General features: G+C 48.0%; 2 protein-coding genes across 4 annotated transcripts in view; both read left to right on the forward strand.

The window, feature by feature from the left end:
- LOC143823215 (uncharacterized) overlaps positions 1-21,515 on the forward strand; it is a 575,613-nt gene that overhangs the window by 212,171 nt on the left and 341,927 nt on the right. The window lies entirely within an intron of this gene.
- TMEM132C (transmembrane protein 132C) overlaps positions 1-21,515 on the forward strand; it is a 156,367-nt gene that overhangs the window by 87,368 nt on the left and 47,484 nt on the right. For all 3 annotated transcript variants that reach the window (XM_077307995.1, XM_077307993.1, XM_077307994.1), the window contains exon 3: positions 6,512-6,658. In XM_077307995.1, the coding sequence (XP_077164110.1) occupies positions 6,512-6,658 (147 nt within the window). The remainder of the gene's footprint in view (positions 1-6,511; positions 6,659-21,515) is intronic.

Consider the following 21,515-nt stretch of genomic DNA (forward strand, 5'->3'; position numbering starts at 1 on the left):
GGGTTTTGCAGTTCTTTCTGACATAAACTGGAAAAAAATAATTAATCTGCTGGATCCGAGTTAATGAGCACAGCTGTTTTGTCTGTATTACTAGTAATAATAAGAAAATTAATAAGCATCTTAAGCCGCTTTCCTGGGACCTCTTCCCTGAAGGCTTACAAATATTATACAATTAAATACAGTCCACTGTGCTTCAGCAAAACAAATGCCTTTCCCCAGCAAGCCTAACTTCTACATGACTTTGCATTTCTCGAGCGGAGACCCCTCTTGGTTTTGGGGCATTCTGGTCCCCTAACGCCCGGTAGCGTAGTCTGTGATTCAACTCCAAATCAAAGTCCAAACCAGTTGGGAAAACACAAACAGAGAATCCATGTTCTTATTTGCATTTCGCAATTTTGCTTACTCTGTGTTAGGAGGGGTTTATCCAGCCTGAAACTCACATGGGTGCCACAAGCACAGGGGAGTCACTTGGCTTAGATCAGTGGTTCTCAACCTGGGGGTTGTGACCCCTTTGGGGGTCAAACGGCCCTTTCACAGGGGTCGCAGCAGGGCCCTTCTCTCCAAGGGGCCCCAAAAGTGGCCAACATTGCTCCTCTTCCATTTCATCCACACAACAGCCTTGCGGGGTAGATCGAGCTAGAGCGTTTGTCTGTCTGGAGCATTGGCAAAGAGGCTTTTTAGTTCCTCTTTGCTTTCTGCCATTAGAGGGGTATCATCTGCATATCTGAGGTTGTATTTAATAGGTCCTCCAGTTTGGGCTTTGGTACCATCGTTTGCTGTGAAAGCGCCCTGAACAATGGCAGAAATGGATCGATATTTGCTTGGCAAGACTTTCCATCAAGCACAGTTTTGCATGAGCAGCAGAAAAAGAATGATCTTGGAGACGGGGGATATTTTGTTTCAAGCCAATCAATGGGACAAAATGGCAGACATTCCAGCTATTCTGCCGTTTCTCTTTTTCAGTGCAAAACCTAGCAATTTCAGCAAAGCATCTCTTTTCCCCCTTGAAAAATGACTCAATTGAATGAATAGTCACTTATTTTCTCCCTCTCCCGCGTAATTGTTTTCTTCAGTCACATCTGTTTCCTTCATGATAGGCTACTCCCGTGGGTCACCCCGTCCAATCAGGGATCAGACAGTGAAGAGGAAATGCCAAAGAGCCAATCAGATGCAGCTGCAGAGGGACGTCACTGCCGGCAGGAGACACCGATTGAAATAAAGAAGCCATTCCTTTTTTTAAGGAGTCCTGAGAAATAACCAGATTTGCAAACAGAACAGGTTATGGAATAGCTGGAATTCATTTACACTTCCCTCAAGTTTGGGTTTTTTTTTTAATAAATGTTTTCATCTGGAAAAAAAAAGAGCAGCGATTCATGAGAGCTCCTTCTCTGCTACAAATTTTCTTAACTCTTGATCTTTTCTGCTGCTGCAGACAGACGGACAGTGCTACCAATCCCCTGCCACAAATTTAGTTAGTCTTAATGGGCTACTGCAGGGATCCTCAACCTGTGGCCCTCCAGATGTTCATGGACTACAATTCCCATGAGCCCCTGCCAGCATTTGCTGGCAGGGGCTCATGGGAATTGTAGTCCATGAACATCTGGAGGGCCACAGGTTGAGGATCCCTGGGCTACTGGACTCTGACTCTTTTCTTCTGCTTTAGAGAGACGAAGACGGTTCCCCATCTTGGTCTACCTGAAGAAGTGAGCGGTGACTCATGAACGCTCCCCTCCTGCCACAAAATTTTGTTAATCTTTAAGATGCCGCTGGACTCTGTCTCTTTTCTGCTGCTGCAGACAGAATAACAGGCCTGCCCATCTTGATCGGTCTGAAGAAGGGAGTCGGGACTGATGAAATCTCCTCCCCAAATGGTGCTAGTCTTGAAGGTATTCCTGGACCCTGGCTCTTTTCTGCTGCTACAGACTGGACTCACAGAGCTCCCGTCCCAATCTGTGTTTCCACCTCGACGCCGTTCAGGTGCCGGGAGTGAACATCAGTCACTTTCAATAGCTAAGAGCAAACTTCGAAATCCAAGTTGTAAGCAAGCAGGCATTCGTGGAAAGGGCTGGGCAGGGGGGGAATCAAAATAAATGACGGCCTAAATTAGGAGTAGCCAAAAGGGGGCAGTGTTTATTAAGCTGAAAAGGGAAATGGCTTAAAAGGAGGGGAAATCTTGTTTCTAGGAGAAAGTCTCAGAACACAGCTGAATACCGACCCACGTCTGGCTGTCTCTTTGAGTGTCTTGTTGGCATCCTGCTGTTTTCCCTGGGCTGTGGGTGACTGACATCCCTTAGAAACTCTACACTCGTCCTAAAAAGGTGCTCCATCTGAGCAATGCATGTGAATAGCTGGAGGGATCAGGGAAGGACCACTGCAATGTAATGATAATTTTAATGCTAAGAAGAATCATTGGTGATGCTTTCCCGTTCACTATCACATTCTTATCCGCCACGGACATGTGAAGCTGCCCTCTACGGTCAGCCGCTTTGGGACACACGAGGCCTGTTGGGTAACCTTGGGCCAATCACAGTTCTCTCAGAGCTCTCTCTGCTTCACCTACCTCCCAGCATGTCCGTTGTGGAGAGAGGAAGGGAAGGCAATTGTCAGACGTTTTGGTACCATTTCTAGGCCAGTCAGCAGCCCCCCATTAACACATCACTTGTTGGGCTGTACCACTTCATTCTGTATGGGGAAATGCCCCTTTGAACGCTTCCAGCGTGGATTCATAGTTAAGAGAGCCCGCTTCTAATATGGAGAGCTGGGTTTGATTCCCCCACTCCTCCTCCACATGCAGCCAGCTGGGTGACCTTCAGCTAGTCACAGTCCTGTTTAGAGTTGTCAGAGCTCTCACAGTCCCATCGACCTCCAAGGGTGCCTGTTGTGGGGAAAGGAAGGGTGGGAGCTTGTAAGCCCCTTTGAGGCTCCTTCAGGTAGTGAAAAGCGAGGTATAAAACCAACTCTACTTCTGAGAGAGAGAGAAATGATGGATGGATAGATGGATGGATGGGGGGGGAGAGAGAGAGAGAGAGAGAGAGACTGACTGACTGACTGACTGACATGTAGGTAGGTAGGTAGATTAGACAGGCAGGCAGACAGATAAGGTTAAGTAGGTAGGTAGATATCTAGACAAAATATTGCATTCTGGTTATACCATAGGCCACAGAAATCACTAGAAATAATGCACAGAAAGGAGCCGTAAGTTTCCCGTGCTGGCGTGGTTGGTATTTTACGTCCATCGTGTGCAGCTGATGTTTAAGATCTGGGAAATTAAAACGGGGGGAGGATGGCCACGCCTCCTCCCAGCTCCCTCTCGAACTGCGGCGGATTTAATTGCTATTCATCCCCAGTTATCTTTTACATCCATTTGTCAGAATCACCGGTAAAACACTCGGTTCGGCTTCTTAATCTGAAAAGGTGTCACAATACACAAGCGCGGGGAAAACGACAGGAGTTCCCCCACCCTTTTAATTGGTACTTGATAGGAATGTATTAATTACACGTTGGTTTCTTGGGAATGGCAGACACTCGCAAAGAGGTTCAGATCTCAGCGGTGGCCTGTTCTGAAAAGTATTCATTCCTCAACATTTCGTGCAAATAAAGGCTTTCATAAGCCCGGCTCCCAGAGGAGGCCACCTGTTGCATCTCTGCATGATGGGATGATCTTCATTTCCTTATTTCCAACCAGTCTCCATTGGGGAACCTCTCTGGGTCAACAAAAAACAACTCTGCTCCATCCCCTAGGTCAGGGGTAGTCAACCTGTGGTCCTCCAGATGTTCATGGACTACAATTCCCATGAGCCCCTGTCAGCATTTGCTGGCAGGGGCTCATGGGAATTGTAGTCCATGAACATCTGGAGGACCACAGGTTGACTACCCCTGACCTAGGTGACAGCCCTTCAAGCATTTGAAGATGGTTATCAGATCACCTCTTAATGGGTTCAAGCTTGCCTGAGAAGGAAATCCATTCACCTGTAAAAGTGAAGGCATCAGGTAATGTATCATACAGAGACACTACAACCAGCCTCTGGAATATTTTGCTAAGCTTCCATCCCAAAAGCTATGGGATTGCACACAGTGAACGGACACTGCAAAATGACCAGCGGCTGCCGCCCAAGGTTCTTAGAAGGGAAAAGGCCAGAGCAATGAGGCATACAGAGATCCAGTGGACAACCTCCTGAAGCTGTTCCCTTTAGGATTAGGAGAATCTGCAATGATTTAAAGTCATGAAACGTGCTAACCAATCTCTTCTAGCATCCCCAACCACTAAGGAAGAAGGAATAGATCTGTTTTCTTTCCCTCCAGCCCTTTATTTCCAGCGTCGTCTTTGGCTTCAGCTTGCCTCCTGATTGTTCCTTTCTTTGATGAAAGTGGATAGTACCAAGTGGGGGTGATTGCCATTGGCTGTGCAGTTTTTTTTAAGCAACGTGGCTTTGGTGGCAGCTCCGCCTCCTTCAGCAGCCATTTTGGACTGGCTCCACCTTCTTCAGCAGCCATTTTGTGGCAGCCATTTTGTGACAATGCCCACCACAGGGTATTAGAATTCCAAACGTGCTCCTAGGTTCAGAAAAGTTGGCGACGCCTGTGTTAGAGGTCTAGGATCTGGGAGACCCGTTCGAATCCTCACTCTGCTCTTGATGCCCGCTGGGTGAGTCACAAGCTGTCCATCTGACCTACCTCATGGGGTTGTTGTGAGGATAAAAAAGGGGTGGAGGGGAACACGGTGAGCCATTGGAAAGAAGGCTGGGGTAGAAACATAGAAACAGAGTAAATAATACGCAGCCCAACCGGTCGAGGGAGCTTTCAAAATATATCCCTGCGCACCCGGCGGTTTCTCAGCATTAATTCCCCCAAGTGCATTAATGCGGAGGAAGAAACATTCCCAGTGGCCTGTTTGTGGGGGATTTGAACAGTCGCTTTAAATAAATAAAAGGCACGTTCTTCTCTTACTTCCTGACCTAATTCCACCTCGTCGGGTTGACCTTGTTATGTAAAGCTCAGAGCTTCTTGAGAGAGCCGGAGGGGTGGAAAGAGAGAGCGGCAGATTATACACATTTATTTAGGAGCTGAGATTTCTGAGCGGTCAAAAAAAACCAAAAAAAAAAAAAACCCTCTCCCCCATTCCAACATGAAGCGCCAACCCCGCATCGATTTACTCTTACTGTGTACATAACCTACTTTATTTCAGAATCCTTCTGCGTGATCACGGCTTTTACGTGACGTGTGTGAACTGCAAGGGAGAGAGAGAGAGAGGCATGTAGGCTGTGGTGGAGAATCTGAGAGAAAGAGTCAGATACCTTCAGTGCCATTAAAAAACACAATAGAACTTACACCAAGTAGCCTTCATGGCAAGTTATACAACTGAAGCAGGGGCATTCATGAAGATATAGAACGAATACCAAGACAATCTAAGGACAGTTATCCCTTAGATTTGAGGAACGAAACCATCGATGGAGGTTCTGCAATCTGCTCCATAATGTCCAAGGTCTTGTCAGCAATAGGGTAATGGGTGGGTAATTAATAAAAAGAACTTTGTGCAGAGTTTTGAGCCTTTTTTTAAAAATTGGCCTGGGGTCTTATGTCGAGCTGCTAACCTCGACCAAGAAAAACCTCCCCTTGTGTACGAAAGACCCGTCCTCTGCATCTCATGGTGGAAAGAACAATCTCCACCTCCCGAAGAAGCGATAATCTCCATTCGAATTCTGGGCATACTGAATCCAATTGTTGGTGACATCAAGGCAGTGCAGGAGCGGCCGGCGGAATGGAAGGGATTGCACTGCTCAAGAGCTGCTGATTTTGTCCTGGCCTGGGATGTCGGAGACCGTCTCTTAAGACTCTCTGCTTGCCGAACCAAGGCTGTAGCTTGAAAATCCCAAACTGCGGTTCAATTAGGACACTGTTTAGAAACAGTAACGCTGTTGACATAAACATAACCGTATGCTTTAGGATGCTTTGGGCTGATCCTGTGTAGAGCAGGGGGTTGGACTAGATGGCCTGTATGGCCCCTTCCAACTCTATGATTCTATGATTCGGTGGCTACGAGGGGAGGGAGACACTGTTCGGAAGGGTCTCAGGACAAGACTCCAAACTCAGCATGGCTTGTCACTTGTGGGGATGCTTCCCTGCTTGGGTGGAGACAGATGGGGCAAGCAACTCCTCTTTCTTAATTATTTCTGGGAAAGCATCTGCCTTTAATTACTAACCTGGACAGTTTTATTTCTCCAATGGTTTTGTGAACTACAACAGAACCTAAAAGACAGGTGAGCTTTTTAAGCAAAGAATTATCATACTGCATGTTTAGGCTGTTATGACCCAGGTTACTCATTTGCTACGAATTTACTTTTCCCTTGTATCTATAATTTCATGATCCTTGTCTGAGGAAGAGTGTAAGCACTTTAAAGCTCAAGCCATGAATAAATCTTTGTTGGTCTTAAAGATGACTTTGGACTCAAGTTTTGTTGTCCTTTGAAAGGATGTTTTTCTTACTGTTCTTTTTTTTTCATGTTTTCAACAGAGCCAAGGTGAAGAAAGGGGTCAACATCCTCAGTGCCAAAGCCAGCGACCCGCGTCAGTGGGGCGTGACCCAAGAGGTGGGCAATGGCGGAAAACATTCCACCACGACCGTGATGTGTCAAAGAATTAGCCAGAGTTCAAAGAGCAGGTGAGTCGGTTGCCACCTCTGTCCATGTAGCGGAACAGACCAAAATTCCTAGTTTAGACTTTAGGACAGGGGTAGTCAACCTGTTGTCCTCCAGATGTTCATGGACTACAATTCCCGTGAGCCCCTGCCAGCGTTTGCTGGCAGGGGCTCATGGGAATTGTAGTCCATGAACATCTGGAGGACCACAGGTTGACTACCCCTGCTTTAGGAGATGTTGGGATTCTTGGCTGTTGGAGACTGCATCTCTCTACAGACCAGCTGGTACTCCATATCTCCTTTCTTAGGTATGTGCTTCAAGATGGCATCAGACAGTAGCATGGTAGAGGTAACCAAAACAGTTGAGACACAAAAGGAAAGAACTAGAACATTCTAAGCCAGGCTTTCTCAACTAAGGTTACGTGAAACCCTGGGGTTTCCTGATGGCCCTGGAAAGGTTCCCCGCATGGGTGGGAATAAATTAATTTTCTGTATTTTAAAAAAGTTCTTAAACATTTATTGTTGGCTATGACCATATATGGTCACGTTGACCCCCCCCCAAAATGGCCAGTGATGAGCCTGGAGTGGTTAGCGAGGGGACGAGCCCCAGGTGGGCGTGTCCACAGCTCCGCTTCCCAATTATATTCTGCATTATTGTGCCCCTTCTGGGGTTTCTCAAAGCCTGAAGAATGTTTCAGAGGTTTCTCAAGGGTAAAGAAGTTTAGAAAGGCTGGTTCTAAGCACACAGGGCTGATGTATGTAAATAACATGACAGATGTTGACTCTTAAGAATATTTATCATCACTTACTCCACAGGTGGACATCTTAGTGTGAGTAAGGTCTATTTGGTATAAGATAAAGATCAGATCTCTTCTGCACATGATGAGTGTATATATATATTTATACTTACATACATAAATATGTGTATCTATCTACGTGTGTATCTTTATTGTATGGAGTACTCAGTTTGAATTTTACCACTGCGGAAGGCTTTTAGCCCGCCCCATCTCCACCTGACCCACGCCAAGCCCACAAGAGACCAGTACATACAAAACCCACAACCTGTTCCCCTGAATCCAACAGCTGCGAGAATTTGGTTCGGCCGACTGGCTCAAAGGCCCTTCCGCCCCTGCCTTTGGCTCCTCCCGCAAAACTTCTCTCTGGATGCGCTGCCAGCAGTAAGTAGGTTATCTGTTCAAAACCCTTTGGCTGGGAAGAGCTTTTCGGTCCGGCTCTTGTGTTCCCTTTTAACACCTAGCAGCACAAAGTCTACTTTGGGTGAGATCAGCTCTTCTGCCTCTCCCCCACCCTGGTCTCGGTTGGCATATTTGATCCGCTTCCGAGGATAGAAACGCTTGCCTTGTGGCTTAGAGACGAGCAGAGACGAAAAGACAAAATGATGCATAGCCAAAAGGGGGGGGAGAGATTCTTTACCCCCCCTCCACCCCCTTTCTTTACAAGTATCTTAGAAACGGAACATCTGCTGGAACTCATAAAGCGCTGACTTCAGCACTCAAATACCATAGCGATGCCCAGCTTGGCTTTCTGCACCGGTGAGAAGGAATAAATCAAGCCAGCAATAAAGGAGGGAAGGAAGGAAGGAGGGAGGAAGGGAGGGGAAGCGGAACGTTCCCAAGCCACCCTCTTGAAATCCGAGCAAATAAAACCCCCATTAGCATTTGGGAAAGCAGCATTGCCCCCCTCCCAAAGTTTGGGGGACCAATGCATCACGGTTAATAGCCAAACCTCTCATCCATCAACAGTTGAATCCCTCCCTGTTGGGGTTTCAAAATGGCAGGAGAGTTCTCTTACGTTGCGGGGAATGACAGGCGCAAGCCTGAAAGAGTCGTTTCTTTGCAGCGATGGGAGATCCGGGGCAGAACTTAGACTGAGGCACTGGAATAACAAAAGCCCTTTCCCCTAATGTCCTTGGATGCAATGCCCAAGATGCAAATTATGGACACTGTACGGCTCAAAAGGATATGAAGGAAATCCTACCGGGGTTGTTGGGAGAGATGTGTCTTTAGCAGAGTTCGATTAGGAACTTCCTGATATTTTCCAGATTGTCTCCTCCTGGGTCCCGATGGGCTCGTTTGGAGACTTCCTTCTCCTTTGAGCCTACTTCCTCCCTGCTTGCCTCCTGCACAGGCAGCAGGACTGCAGATGTCAGCTCGGCTTCGCTTCTCTTTCTGTACAAAATTTGTTTCTTAATAAAACTCTTGTATTCCTAGAAGCAGCTTGGTCTTCCGCCCAACCTTGGGCTATTCTGGGACATCCAGATCAGGGCGACACCATACATAGCTCTAGTCTAGACCAACCCCAAACCACTTGAAACTCCCCTCCCCTCCTCCAAAATTTAGATTGTGAGCCCAACAGCAGAATATAATATGCTGGAAGTCTTTGTTTCAACCAATGGGATCTCCACTTCAGGGATCCCAGACAGCAGTTTTAAGAGGGGGAGCTTTACCTGGCAGAGAGAGACAGTATCCTTCAGTGTTGGGAAATTGGGAAATTTGTAGAGCTTGTGGGCCAAACTGAAATTCTGAAACAGGGTAGTGGGTGCAGCCATGGAACATCCACTGCAAGAGACAGAGCCAGAAGTCCTATTGGGCCTCACCCACTTGCTAAAAACACATGGTGGGCACCAGGAAAAGTACTGGTGGGTGCCATGGCGACCGTGTGCACCATGTTGGCGAACCCTGTCCTGACTCTATAGAAGGCTACTTTATCTGCACCCCAGCTCCCACCCCCTGATCGATCACAATTATTTGCCCTGCCTCCTCTGATCACTCAACCAGCATGTTGCTTCACCGCTGCCTGCATTTGCTTGTTTTCGAAATTCCAAGTTGGCAGTACTCTTCATTAATACGTAAATGAATTGCAGCCAAGAAAAGAAGCCCTAAAACAAGAAAGGAAAGGGTCAGTAACTTCTGCAATGTTGCCCTGATTGCTAATTATGCAGATCTTAGATATGCTAATGAATTGGCGCCCCATTGCTTTACTCGTTGTTCCCAGCATGCCTCTCAGTGCTGGCTTTCATGCACCCGTTCATATGTATGCCGCTTGTTGGATCTTCCTGATTTGCGTGGATCTGTTCCCTCCACCCCTGCTCCTCAAGATCGTTATCCCCCAATCATTTGCCCAGGCAGCGCCTCCGAACTCATAGTACCTCCTTGTACAGCGCGGTGTAATGGCCGTTATTCATCAACTTGATGTTCTGGCTGAACAATACCAATCATGCTCAACTCATCCTTCCCTTTCAATCCCAAATCCATCTTCTGCGAGGAAATTGATTTGATTAGTGATCCATTTGCTTAGTCTTTTTTTTTAAATCCGTTGAAGGTTGTGAGGGTGACCTCTACAGTACATTGCGGGTAGTGCGTTGAGCTTTCATTTTTCTGTGCTGTCTTTTCGCCTTACAGCATCCCGGTCTACTCTATACAACACCAGCTAATTTCATGATGTGATTCCCTGTTGAGGAGCCCGGGTGCATTTTTAACAGCAAAAGTATTCTCATAGTGTGGGAGGGGGGATCATTTAGGCATGGAATTGGGGTCCCTATGGGTGGGCAAGGAGTTGTGAATTCCTGCATTGTGCAGGGGGTTGGACTAGATGACCCTGGAGGTCCCTTCCCACTCTAGAATTCTATGATTCTGCAAGAATTTTAAGCAACTTCTCCAATGAAGAGACCAACACGTTTGACCTGAATTGTCATTTGCCAGGCAGATGGAGTAGCTTGTGCACTGGCAAACCACGGGAGTCGTTTTAGGTCCAGTTATTTGATTCATTGATACGCCATCTTTCTGCCCCCTGGGGACCCTACAGCTGCTGACATCATCTCTCCTTTGATTTATCCTCACATACTTCATGTATGCTGGTTTTGTTTGATGCCTGACCCTTGATAAAAGGGGTAACGCCGAAGCACATCTGGTCAGTGGAAGCATCTGTGTGCATGCTACGTCTTGATTTTATTGAAGCTGTGCTTAAAAGCCTTGGATGTTTAACTTGATTAAGAAATACGGGCACTGCATTTTTAAAATTGCCTCCCAGATCCCAGTTTAGTACTCGTTGTAATCACAATACCCCATGAGGATGGTTCGGCTTGGCGTCCGATATGACCGGGCTTCCCCACCCTATCCAGGTCAGGCTTGCAAGTGGTGCTGTCATCTTTTCTCCTGCTACGAAGTTTTGCTTGCTTCCAGATCTTGCAACAGCGTGATGAATCACTTCCCTTTGCATCTGATTTAGGCCTGCATTCTCTTCCGGAACTTTTAACATCCCCCCACCCAGGGCTGGCGAGCCAGACTTCTTTCAATCAGCAATGGGAGGAATGCTTTAATCTCCCATCAAACACCTGTGAGGCATTCATCTTCGCTATAATTCTGCTCCTTGCTATTTTATTTTTACCCATAAAGCCCAGAGAAGCCATGCAAGCACATCCTTGTCCCGCTCTATCCCCACCCACAAAGGAGAGCCGTTATCTCGTTTGGAACATGTGGAAGTTACTGTAACGCAGCATCAAGGCGGGGGAGGAAAAGCATAACGATAAATGCTCGTCATGCAAGAGGCGGAAAGGGCACCCTAAAGCGCTTAGCAAAGACGCGTTCTCGTAACTCTAAATCAGGTCTTTGGGGACGTTCTCACTATCCAGGGAGGCGGGAAGGAGGAGCCAACTTCATCTCAGCTGCTCTTCTCCATCCATCACTTCCACAGTTTCGTAACCGCGATGCTCTTTGCAGTGTGATGTTCCTTAGCTGCTCACAGGCAGTCTCGTGATCGCACAGGCCGAATTTCAGCTGCGGCTCAGTATCCTCCGGCCTTCACATCCCAAGACCGGCATGAATAAACATGGCTGGAAGCTTGTCGGGCAAAGCTCAGAGGCTGCTGCCTCTACATCGGCTAGGATGGGCCACGTTAGCATTTGCGCACACCGTCCTCTGCCTTTTCCTGTAGAATGGGCCCAGTTTGGTTTGGGAACAGGAGCGACAGAGATTCAGGTGATATGTTTCTGCGTTTCAGCTGTTGGGGTGTTGGTCTTATCACTTACTTCTTAACACCATTTTCACAGCTGGAGTTCTAAGCAGCAGGGCCTCGTCCCACAAAAGGAGACCCTAAATGTTGACGAGGGAAGTTATCATGGAACAGCCGCCTGCTGGCCCCGGGACTGGACTGACCCTGCAACCTAAGGAGGATGGCTAACAGACGTTGAACAGGCTCTGGCCGTTATGGGGTCCTCCATGTGATTGTGGTGCAGCCCACCAAACTATTGGGCCAGGAAAAGCTGCAATCATTCAATTACTTCATTTTTGAGAGTTCATTGAAAAGTATTTCATCAGCATCATAGGGAGCAGCCAGAAGGTGGAGCTCTTGATTTGCTACGCCGTGCCTTATAGAAGGCACCAGTTAGCTTGACTGCCTTCCAAAGGGCTCCCCTTGGAACCCGTGTATGCTGTGCTAGTCCGGACTATATCTGATTGGAGGGGCCACTGGGCTGTAGTGAAACCTTTCTGTGCCTTTTTGAAAGTTCTACCTACTAGTGAGTAACATGAGAAGAGCCCTGCAGAATCAGACCAGGGATCCATCTAGTCCAGCCTCCTGTCCCACACAGTGGCCAACCAGTTCCTCTGAAGGGCCAACAACAGAGCAGAGAGGCCGAGGCCTTCCTAAGAACCTCAGGAGAGCCCTGCTGGATCAGTCCAGTGGTCCATCTAGGCCAGCATCCCATCTCACACAGGGGCCAACCAGTTCCTCTGAAGGGCCAGCAACAGGGCATAGAAGCCAAGGCCTTCCTAAGAACATCAGAAGAGCTTTGCTGGAGCATCTAGTCCCACATCATAAAAACATCAGACGAGCCCTGCTAGGTCAATCCAGTGGCCCATCCTGCCTCACATAGTGGTCATCCAGTTCCTCTGGAGGGACAACAGCAGGGCAGAGAGGCTGAGGCCTTCATAAGAACATTAGAAGAGCTCTGCTGGATCAGAACAGGGGTCCATCCAGTCCAGCATCTTGCATCACACAGTGGCCAGCCAGTTCCTCTGGAGGTCCAACACCAGGGCAGAGAGGCCGAGGCCTTCAAAGCAACATCAGAAGAGCCATGATGGATCAGACTATGTCCAACAACACAGTATGGAAGCCAAGGTTTCTTCTGATGTTGCCTCCTGGCTCTGGTACTCATAGGTTGATTACCTTTGAACAGGGGCAGTTCCCTTTCATGGCCATGGCTGATAGCCACCGATAGGCTTATCCTTCACGCACCTGTCCAATGCCCCATTTAAAGCATTCAGTCAGGAAAGCATGTCCATCAGAGCTGCAGTCTTCAGGATCTCTTCCTCTGTTCAACCAAAGAGCAAAATAGATTTCACCAGAGAGCCATACTCCAAACGATACAGCCGCAGACAACAGTCATAATGTCCCCAGCGCCCTGTAATGAAATCGCCATTATTTTTCGACCAAGAACCGCACACGTTATGAAAACTTCATTCAAGAATACTTTGTTGGGGGTGGGGAAATGCAGAGTTTTCCTATTTGATGCGTTCACAGACATCTTAACGGGACAATCTGAGCCTCTCAACTTTGTCTGCACCCTTTCTGACCAGAGGACGTAGCGTGCCCGAGGATTTCCAATCCGTATGGAGGAGTCTATTGATCGTAACCCCCCTATTGGGACAGATTCCGACAACTTAATGTAAGAAGAAGAAGAAGAGTTGGTTCTTATATGCCGCTTTTCCCTTCCCGAAGGAGTCTCAAAGCGGCTTCCAATTGCCTTTCCTTTCCTCTCCCCACAACAGACACCCTGCGAGGGAGGTGAGGCTGAGAGAGCCCTGATATTCCTGCTCGACCAGAACAGCTTTATCAGTGCCGTGTCGAGCCCAAGGTCACCCAGCTGGCTGCATATGGGAGAGAGCAGAATCGAAACCGGCATGCCAGATTAGAAGGCCGCACTCCTAACCACTACACCAAACGGGCTCTCAGAGCGATTGTCAGAGCGATTCCCCACCTCTGAAGATGATCCTTGATGTCGCAGAAGGCCTTGTGGCTAGGAGGCCTGGCAGAGCCTCCGTCTCTTCGCGCCAGCCCTTCTATCAGCCTATCCATAATTCCCAAACCGAGTATCGATCACTTGCTCTCTGAGAAGCTTAAGAAATGAGTGCAGCAGCCGAGGCCCAAGGCAGGCTCCCGGCGCGGGCGGGCTTGACGGTAGAGGAGGCGGTGACCTTGCTTGCTGCAAACGAGGCTTGCAAAACATTGCGTTTGTCTGCGTTAAGGGCCATCGAGTCATTTGCGACTTATGGCCGCCCTATGAATCAACAACCTCCAAAACATTTTTGCTCGGGTCTTGCTACCCATGGGCCGCTGCTTCTTCGACTGAGTCCATCCATCTCGCGATCCATCTCTTTCCCCGCTGCCTTCAGTTTTCCTCGCGTTATTGCCGGCACTTAAAAATCTGGGGGCGACCTAGACCTTCTCACCATGTTTACGGGCTTGTTTTTCGCCCTGGCTAAACTTGCCTTCCTTGTTTCCTGGCCAGCCTTATAAAAACGCCCACTTGCTTACTGCTGCCGCCCTCACTTGCCTCCGCCCTCGACTGACTTCACGGCCCCCACAGGTAGCCAAATCGTGATGAATTGGCCGAGCCTTGCTTTGTTGTTTATTCATAGAAGCATCGTTGCTTACTGGCCCATGGGAACTTCGAGGGTGCTTTTCACAGTCTGCAAAGTTCAGTAGTGGAATCGGTTTCCCAAGGAGGTGGGGAGCTCCCCCTCGCTGGCGGTCTTCAAGCAGCGGCTGGACAGATCCTTCTCCTGGATGCTTGAGGCTGATCCTGCATTGAGCAGGGGATGGGACTAGATGGCCTGGAGGGACCCTTTCCTCCAGGATTCTGTGAGTCCAGCAATGGAATGGGCTGCTTAAGGAGGTGAGGAGCTCCCCCTCACTGGCAGTCTTCAAGCAGCAGCTGGACAGATCCTTCTCCTGGATGCCTCCATGGCCCCTTCCAACTCCAAGACTCTGTGAGACTAGTTCAGCAGTGGAATGGGCTGCCTCAGGAGGTGGGGAGCTCCCCCTCACTGGAGGTCTCCAAGCAGCGGCTGGACAGATCCTTCTCCTGGATGCTTTAGGCCAGGGGTAGTCAACCTGTGGTCCTCCAGATGTCCATGGACTTCAATTCCCATGAGCCCCTGCCAGCAAAGCTGGCAGGGGCTCATGGGAATTGTAGTCCATGGACATCTGGAGGACAACAGGTTGACTACCCCTGCTTTAGGCTGATCCTGAACTGAGCAGCATCTTGGGCTAGATGGCCTTTATGGCACCTTCCGATGCTAGGAGTACATTATTGTTTTACACCAGCTGGAGAATATCGGCCCCGTTCTACCTCCATCTGTTCACATCCCCAGCCTGGTCCAGAGAATGTACGCCAGTTGCATTTCCTTGCAGCTTGTCCACATTGGCTTTCCACATCAGGGGCAGAAGATTCCTAGATATTTTGGGGTGGAGCCCGTGGAGGGCAGGGTTTGGGGAGGAAAAGGTCCTCCGTATTGTGCCACAAGATCCATCCCCACCCCCCAAAACATCCATTTTCTCTGGGAGAGCTGATCTCAGTCACCCCGGTTAGTAATTCAGGGAGATCTTCACGTACCACCTGAAGCCGTCGTCCATGCTAGTGGACCATTCAAGCTCCGACCTGGTGATGTGTCCGGCAACTTATCCGGGAGACCATGGTACCCCTACGAGTGTTTTTGGACCAGAGTCCATATGCAGAGAGCACACCAATCACACCAACGGATCGTGTCACAGGGCCTCGCTCTGAATGCCGGTGACTCGGTTTCCTGACTCGGTTTCCTGGCTCGAGGGACAACAGAACTCTTAGTAAACAGTGTTGCCCTCGGGGGCATCTCTAGGCTGCTCTGCTGTGCGCCTCTCCTCTTCTGATCAATTTTCTTTTTATAAGAAGCCCCCCCCCCCATTTTCCCCCCATCGGAAAATGACTTCTCCAATATGACAAATGTCGCTTTGTTCCCTCCTAGGGCCGAAACAGATGTTCCAAAGAGAACGCTACATGCTTCGACAACAGTCTTTTAAATGCTTGAGTCTCCCTTGAAATCTCGTTGTGTAGTTAAAAGAATCGAGCGGCAATCGATAGAAAAGGAGAACCAATCTCTCTCTCTCTCTCTCTCTCTCTCTCTCTCCCCCCCCCCTCCCCCAGCCCATTTTTCCCCTCAATCACTCCGTCTAACTGTTATGACTGCAAGAAGAATGCCCTTTTAATATCCTATTTATATGGGGAATGTTTTATTAACTACGACAGGCAGCCAGAGCTGCGATTTCTCTTCTTTCTTTTCTGGTTTTGCTTTCCTGGAGGAAGCAGTAAAACATGACAGGTAATTTTGTAAATGACGGCAGTCAGCAAACATCTGTTGAAGATGATAACGTCGGAGTGGGTGGGTTTTTTTTTTGTTTTGTTTTGTTTTGTTTTGTTTCTTTGCGACTTTCTCCTGAAAAAAAAAAAAACTTAAGTTGCATTCGGCGGGAGATTAATTTTTCATTGTCTTCCAGTTAGACGGGAATATTGCTTACACAGCTGTCTCCCGTCGATCCTTGGTAGCTTTCTTGCTATGCCAGATTGTAAAAGTTTTTTGGAGAGAGAGGGACCTCGAATGCATTCCTATATTGGATGGAGGCCTATAAATTCCTTTGCGAGCAGGAGGGAAGCTGATTGAATGGTGAGTCCCACTCTCCAGCAAGGTGGGTGCAAACATCCATCCACCCATCCATCCACCCACCCACCCATCTTACCTCTTATCCACCCAAATCCATGTTCCAGAGAGGGAAATAAACAAAGGAAATGGAGTTGGTGCAAGATTTCAAAGGACGTGGCCATTAAAAATAAATTCACGGCTTACCTTGATGGCTAGCATGGTGTAGCAGCTACAAGAGGTGGCTTATGATCTGGTGGGTCAGGGTTGATTCCCTGATTCTCCACATGCAGCCAGATGGTTGACCTTGGGTGAGTCAGTTCTGCTAGAGCTGTTCTCACAGAGCAGTTCTCCCAGAGCTCCCTTGTACCCACCTTCCACACAGGGTGTCTGTGGTACGGAGAGGAAGGTAAGCCATTTTGAAATTCCTTCAGGCAGTGAAAAGCGGGGTATAAAAACCAAGTCTTCTTTCTTCAACTGGGAGGCTTTTTCTTCTGAAGCTTCTGAGAACCACTTTGGAAGCAAAGAATGACAGAAGGAATTGGATAGCCCTCAAGGACACAGCGATTAGAAATTGCACTTCACTGACCTCTCTTTGATGCTGGAATGAGACCAATCGTAGATAGCCTGGGAATGAACATCAGGGAAGAACAGTAGTCTTCAAGCCCTGTTTGTCAGCGTTATCTTACAGCCAGCATGGTATAGTGGCCACAGTGTCGGGACAAGGAGGGGGTGGATCCAGGTTCGAATCCTCACTCTGCCAATCAGTTTATTGGGTGACCTTGAGCCAGGCATACAGTTTTAACTGATTGTACCGGCTTGTTGTGAGAATAAAAACGGAAGAGAGGGAAATGACCAAAGTCACTTCGGGTCCCCGCTGGGGGAGAATATGAAGTAAGTTAACAAAATAAACAATAAATAATCAACAAAATTGTACCCTCCCCAGAATTTTGGCCTTCTAACATCTCCTCCTGATCTTAAGACCCTTTCTTGTGGATTGAGAGAAGGAAGAGGAGGAAGTTACAGGCAGGATTATCCAAACCCCCTCGCAGACCAGTTGGCTTAGGAAATATAATAGATAAACTTTTCTTCCGGCACTGAGAAAACAGCTGCTTTCCGCTGTGAATACAGTACATCAGATTTGCAGTTAAGACTCATTGTTTGCGCCACTGAAGAGTGTCTGACCTTTTGCCGAATTTAGTTTTGACATAAATGTCAAAGAAAGACACAAAACAGGAGGTTTTGACAAGCCCATCCAAGGATACATTGATAGAAATCAGGAAGAAGCGGCGTTGGAGAGAGACCTGATATTTGGAAGGCTTCCCATCTGCGTCTCCCTTCAGATTTGCACCCACTTTTGCATGCCTTCGGGGAAGAAAATCAACAGCATATTGATTTTCCCTCCCCACCACCCTGAGTTTTGACACTTTGCGCAAACCTCTGGACAGAGATGGAGACCACTGCCTCCTCTTTAAAAATGCAGGTGGTTGATGGGGGAAAGGAATGTGTTTCCAAGGGATCTCAAGCGAATGTTCTGCTGTTAATTACGGGTACCTTGGCATCCCATCACCGCTTTGGGTTGAAGCCAGTTTTCAAAGTGTGGAGGAAGGGAACACAGCCACATTCACAGGCCACTTCAGGGGTTTGGCCGTGTCGGTCGGCAGAAGAAAAGCAAGATCCGTGTCCAACCACTCCTTAAATACTGACGAAATTCCCGAGGCGCGAGTTTTGGGGAGTCAAACATGGGAAGTTTGAATAGTAGACATAAATTTGGAGACGTGTCTGAATGATGCATAGAAATTATGATTCTCTCATGCTGTTGCTGGTCTTTTACTCTGTGTGTGTGCTGCATAGACCGAGTGATTGCAGCTTTACCTTTAAAAGATAAAATAAAAATCATCGGAGACTTTTCAGTGCTTCCCCAAATTTCTTGAGGTTTTCTTTGGATATCCCCTGGGAGGGGGGAATCTGAAAAAGTTTATACCCCCCCCCCCCGATTCAGGCCTTTAGTTGCCTAGACTTGGACTCTCTTGTGAGTTCTATTGTGGCATCCCCAAAAGAGAAAAAGTAGAATTTGTTTTTTATACCTTGCTTTTCCAGACCCAAAGGAGTACCAAAGCAACTTAACAAACACCTGTCCCTCCCTCTCTCCACCACAGACACCCTGGGAGGTAGGTGGGGCTGAGAGAGCTCTGAGAGAACTGCTCTGTGTGAGCAGCTCTAAAAGAACCAGGACTGACCCAAGATCACCCAGGCAGCTGCATGTGGGGGAGCGGGAAACCCAACCCGGTTCTCCAGATTAGAGGCCGCCACTCTTGAACCACGACTCCACGCCGGCTCTCAAGCTCAAGAGAGCAAACTAAGTGACAGCCTGAAAAAATGACACGACAGCAGCTCTCCAAACACAGTTTCCCTCTGCCCATGTTTTCAGTTTCTCCCCCAATACTAGTTGGCAGCCAGCCTTGCCGAAGACGGCTCTTCCATTCACACCTCCAATTTTCTTTGGCTTGTCACAAATATTTTTGCGCTTCCAAGGAAAATGCATCAATAATTACAGACAGCTGGGGCTTCCCCGCCTGCAAATACATATCTGTTTTTTTTAAAAATAGAACTGGGGAGAAGAGAGGGCCTGTTTAATTTTCACACTGGTTGCTCCAATTTCCGCTGCCTGCTCTTCTCCGTGCATCTGCATTTCCCTTCAGATATTGGTGCTGATTTGGAATAAAAACCCCTTTGTCTCCTGTGGCGTTTAACTCTTTCTGTTACCCTGTTCTGGCATGGCACATAGATTGATTGGTTGATTGATTGATTGTGTGGCAAAATGACATGCAGTAAGCATATAATGATATCAAAAACATCTTCAATTTTGTATATCGAGTCTACAAACAGATGGAACGGTCATACTAATATCTAAATTGTAAGAGCGAGGGAAAGTTCAAAAAGCTCCGCCACATCTCCCTGGTGAGCATGATGCTCACATTCCTGCGACAGAAGGGGAAAAGGCCAGACTGCATGCTGCCTCGCAGTTGTATTTGGGCCCCATTTCAACAACATGTCTTTTTTGGGTTTTGAGGATCCCCAACGAAACCAGAATCCCTGGCCAGTCTGGCCTGAAAGAAATTCACCTCCTGACCCCAAAATGGTGATCGACATTTCCCTGGGCATGCCAGGAAGGGCCACAAGAGTCAAGCATGGACACGACCCCTTCTGCCCACCCACTCACCATCTGCCTAAGTTCTCAGAATCAGCATTGCTGTCAGATGACTCTCCAGCCTCTGCTTTAAAACTTCCAGAGCAGGACCCCCCACCTCCCGAGGAAGCCTGTTCCACTGAGGAACCGCTCTGACTGTCAGGAACTTCTTCCGGATCTTTAGCTGAAAATTCTTTTGAATTAACTTCAACCCGTTGACTCTGGTCCAACCCCCTTGGGCAACAGGAAACAACTCTGCTCCATCTTCTATGGCAGGGGTAGTCAACCTGTGGTCCTCCAGATGTTCATGGACTACAATTTGCATGAGCCCCTGCCAGCATTTGCTGGCAGGGGCTCATGGGAATTGTAGTCCATGAACATCTGGAGGACCACAGGTTGACTACCCCTGTTCTATGGGACAGCCCTTCAAGTACTTGAAGATGGTTCTCATATCAGTTGGAGTTATCTTCTCTCCAGTTCACATTCCAACACAGAAATGCACAATTTTGCTGAGTTACTCTTTTAAAATTGCTGTTGTTGTTATACATAACCCGCGATTCCCTACTGGCTCAGGACGGGTAACACCAAAGAATATACAAAATAATCTGATTTACGTCATTAAAGTAGTGACTATATACATTTAATTTAAAATAGATCATTTTTTAAAAAGCCTTGTAAAAACTGTATGGGTGAGGGTTAATTCCTATTGGCCAGATTGAGGTTTTACGGAGGGGATTTCTCGAGCAGCGTTTTTAACGTGTTGGGTTTTAAGACAGGACTCAGAAGAACGGAAGCTGCAACCGAAATTGCGTTCCTCGAACAGACCAGAAAAGGGGGGGGGGTGCTACTGACGGAGAACGAACGCCATAACTGAATTGCACCTTATTTCTTGGCAAACTGAAATTGAAGTAGGCCAATTTTCTTTTCTCCGACTCGGGTGATTTTTAGAACGGCGTTTCCGAGGGCAGACGCAAACAATATTAAAATTGCTTTTTGGAAAGAAAGGCGGCCTGCCGATGAGTTCCTTTATGGGGCGGGGAGGAAATGAAATTCTTAAACTATCTCCACCTTCAGTACATTTCTCAGTTATGTTGTTTCTTAGTCATGTCGTTTGCTCTGCTTGGACAAAGGGGATCGGCAAGAACTTCCCAGCTAAAGGCCTCGGAAGTTGGCCTACGGTTACCTGTAGACTTGAAATAACTTTACACCACACCTGTGATTTTGAACGGGCATTCCAGGGTTAGCCATCCTGATGTTGCACCACAGTTTCCTTGCATCTTGATATATTTTTTAAATAATGAAACATTCAACTTTGGATGGTTTTATCTGCTTGGGTTTATTAGCAGATTTGCCATTATCAGAATGTTTTTAGCAGCTCCACCCGCCGTCGGCCTGCCGAGTCAGCAGGCATGGGCCTTTTTTCCAAAATAAAAGAAATAAAATATATTTGCTTCTTTGGCATCATTTCAGTTGCATCCCCTGTCTCAGAGCTTGATGTAGAGCTCTGAAGCCCTGGCCCTTGGCGGGGGGTGGGGGTGGAGACCGGCGGAGGGAGACGTCAGACAGAAAACAGACACAGGATGGAACGCCAAGTGAAGTTACCTTTTCTATGCCCCCGGCCGGAGGCGACCGATCAAAGATGACGTTTGAGATAGGGGGGGAGCAGCTGCCTGATTGCTTCCAATACTTCCTGTCGCTTAGGGCAGGGGTTCATGGGAATTGTAGTCCGTGAACATCTGGAGGACCACAGGTTGACTACCCCTGTCTTAGGGAATATAAATTGCTTGTTGTTCTCTCTGAAAGGGCATCTGGCCTGCCTGCTGCTCATTTGGGTGCCGGCTCCAGCCCATGCCCCGTCTAGCACAACCCCTACTCTTTGTTGGCAGTGTGCATGCTTCAACAGAGGGCATCGAGGGGATGGGCAGGGCGCTTAATTATTATTCCCAACCACCCATGGCTTGACGCTGCTGTATGTGTGCGAATTAAAGCTCTGGAAGAC

The sequence above is a fragment of the Paroedura picta genome, chromosome 13 (genome assembly GCF_049243985.1).
Source record: "Paroedura picta isolate Pp20150507F chromosome 13, Ppicta_v3.0, whole genome shotgun sequence".
Lineage (NCBI taxonomy): Eukaryota > Metazoa > Chordata > Lepidosauria > Squamata > Gekkonidae > Paroedura > Paroedura picta.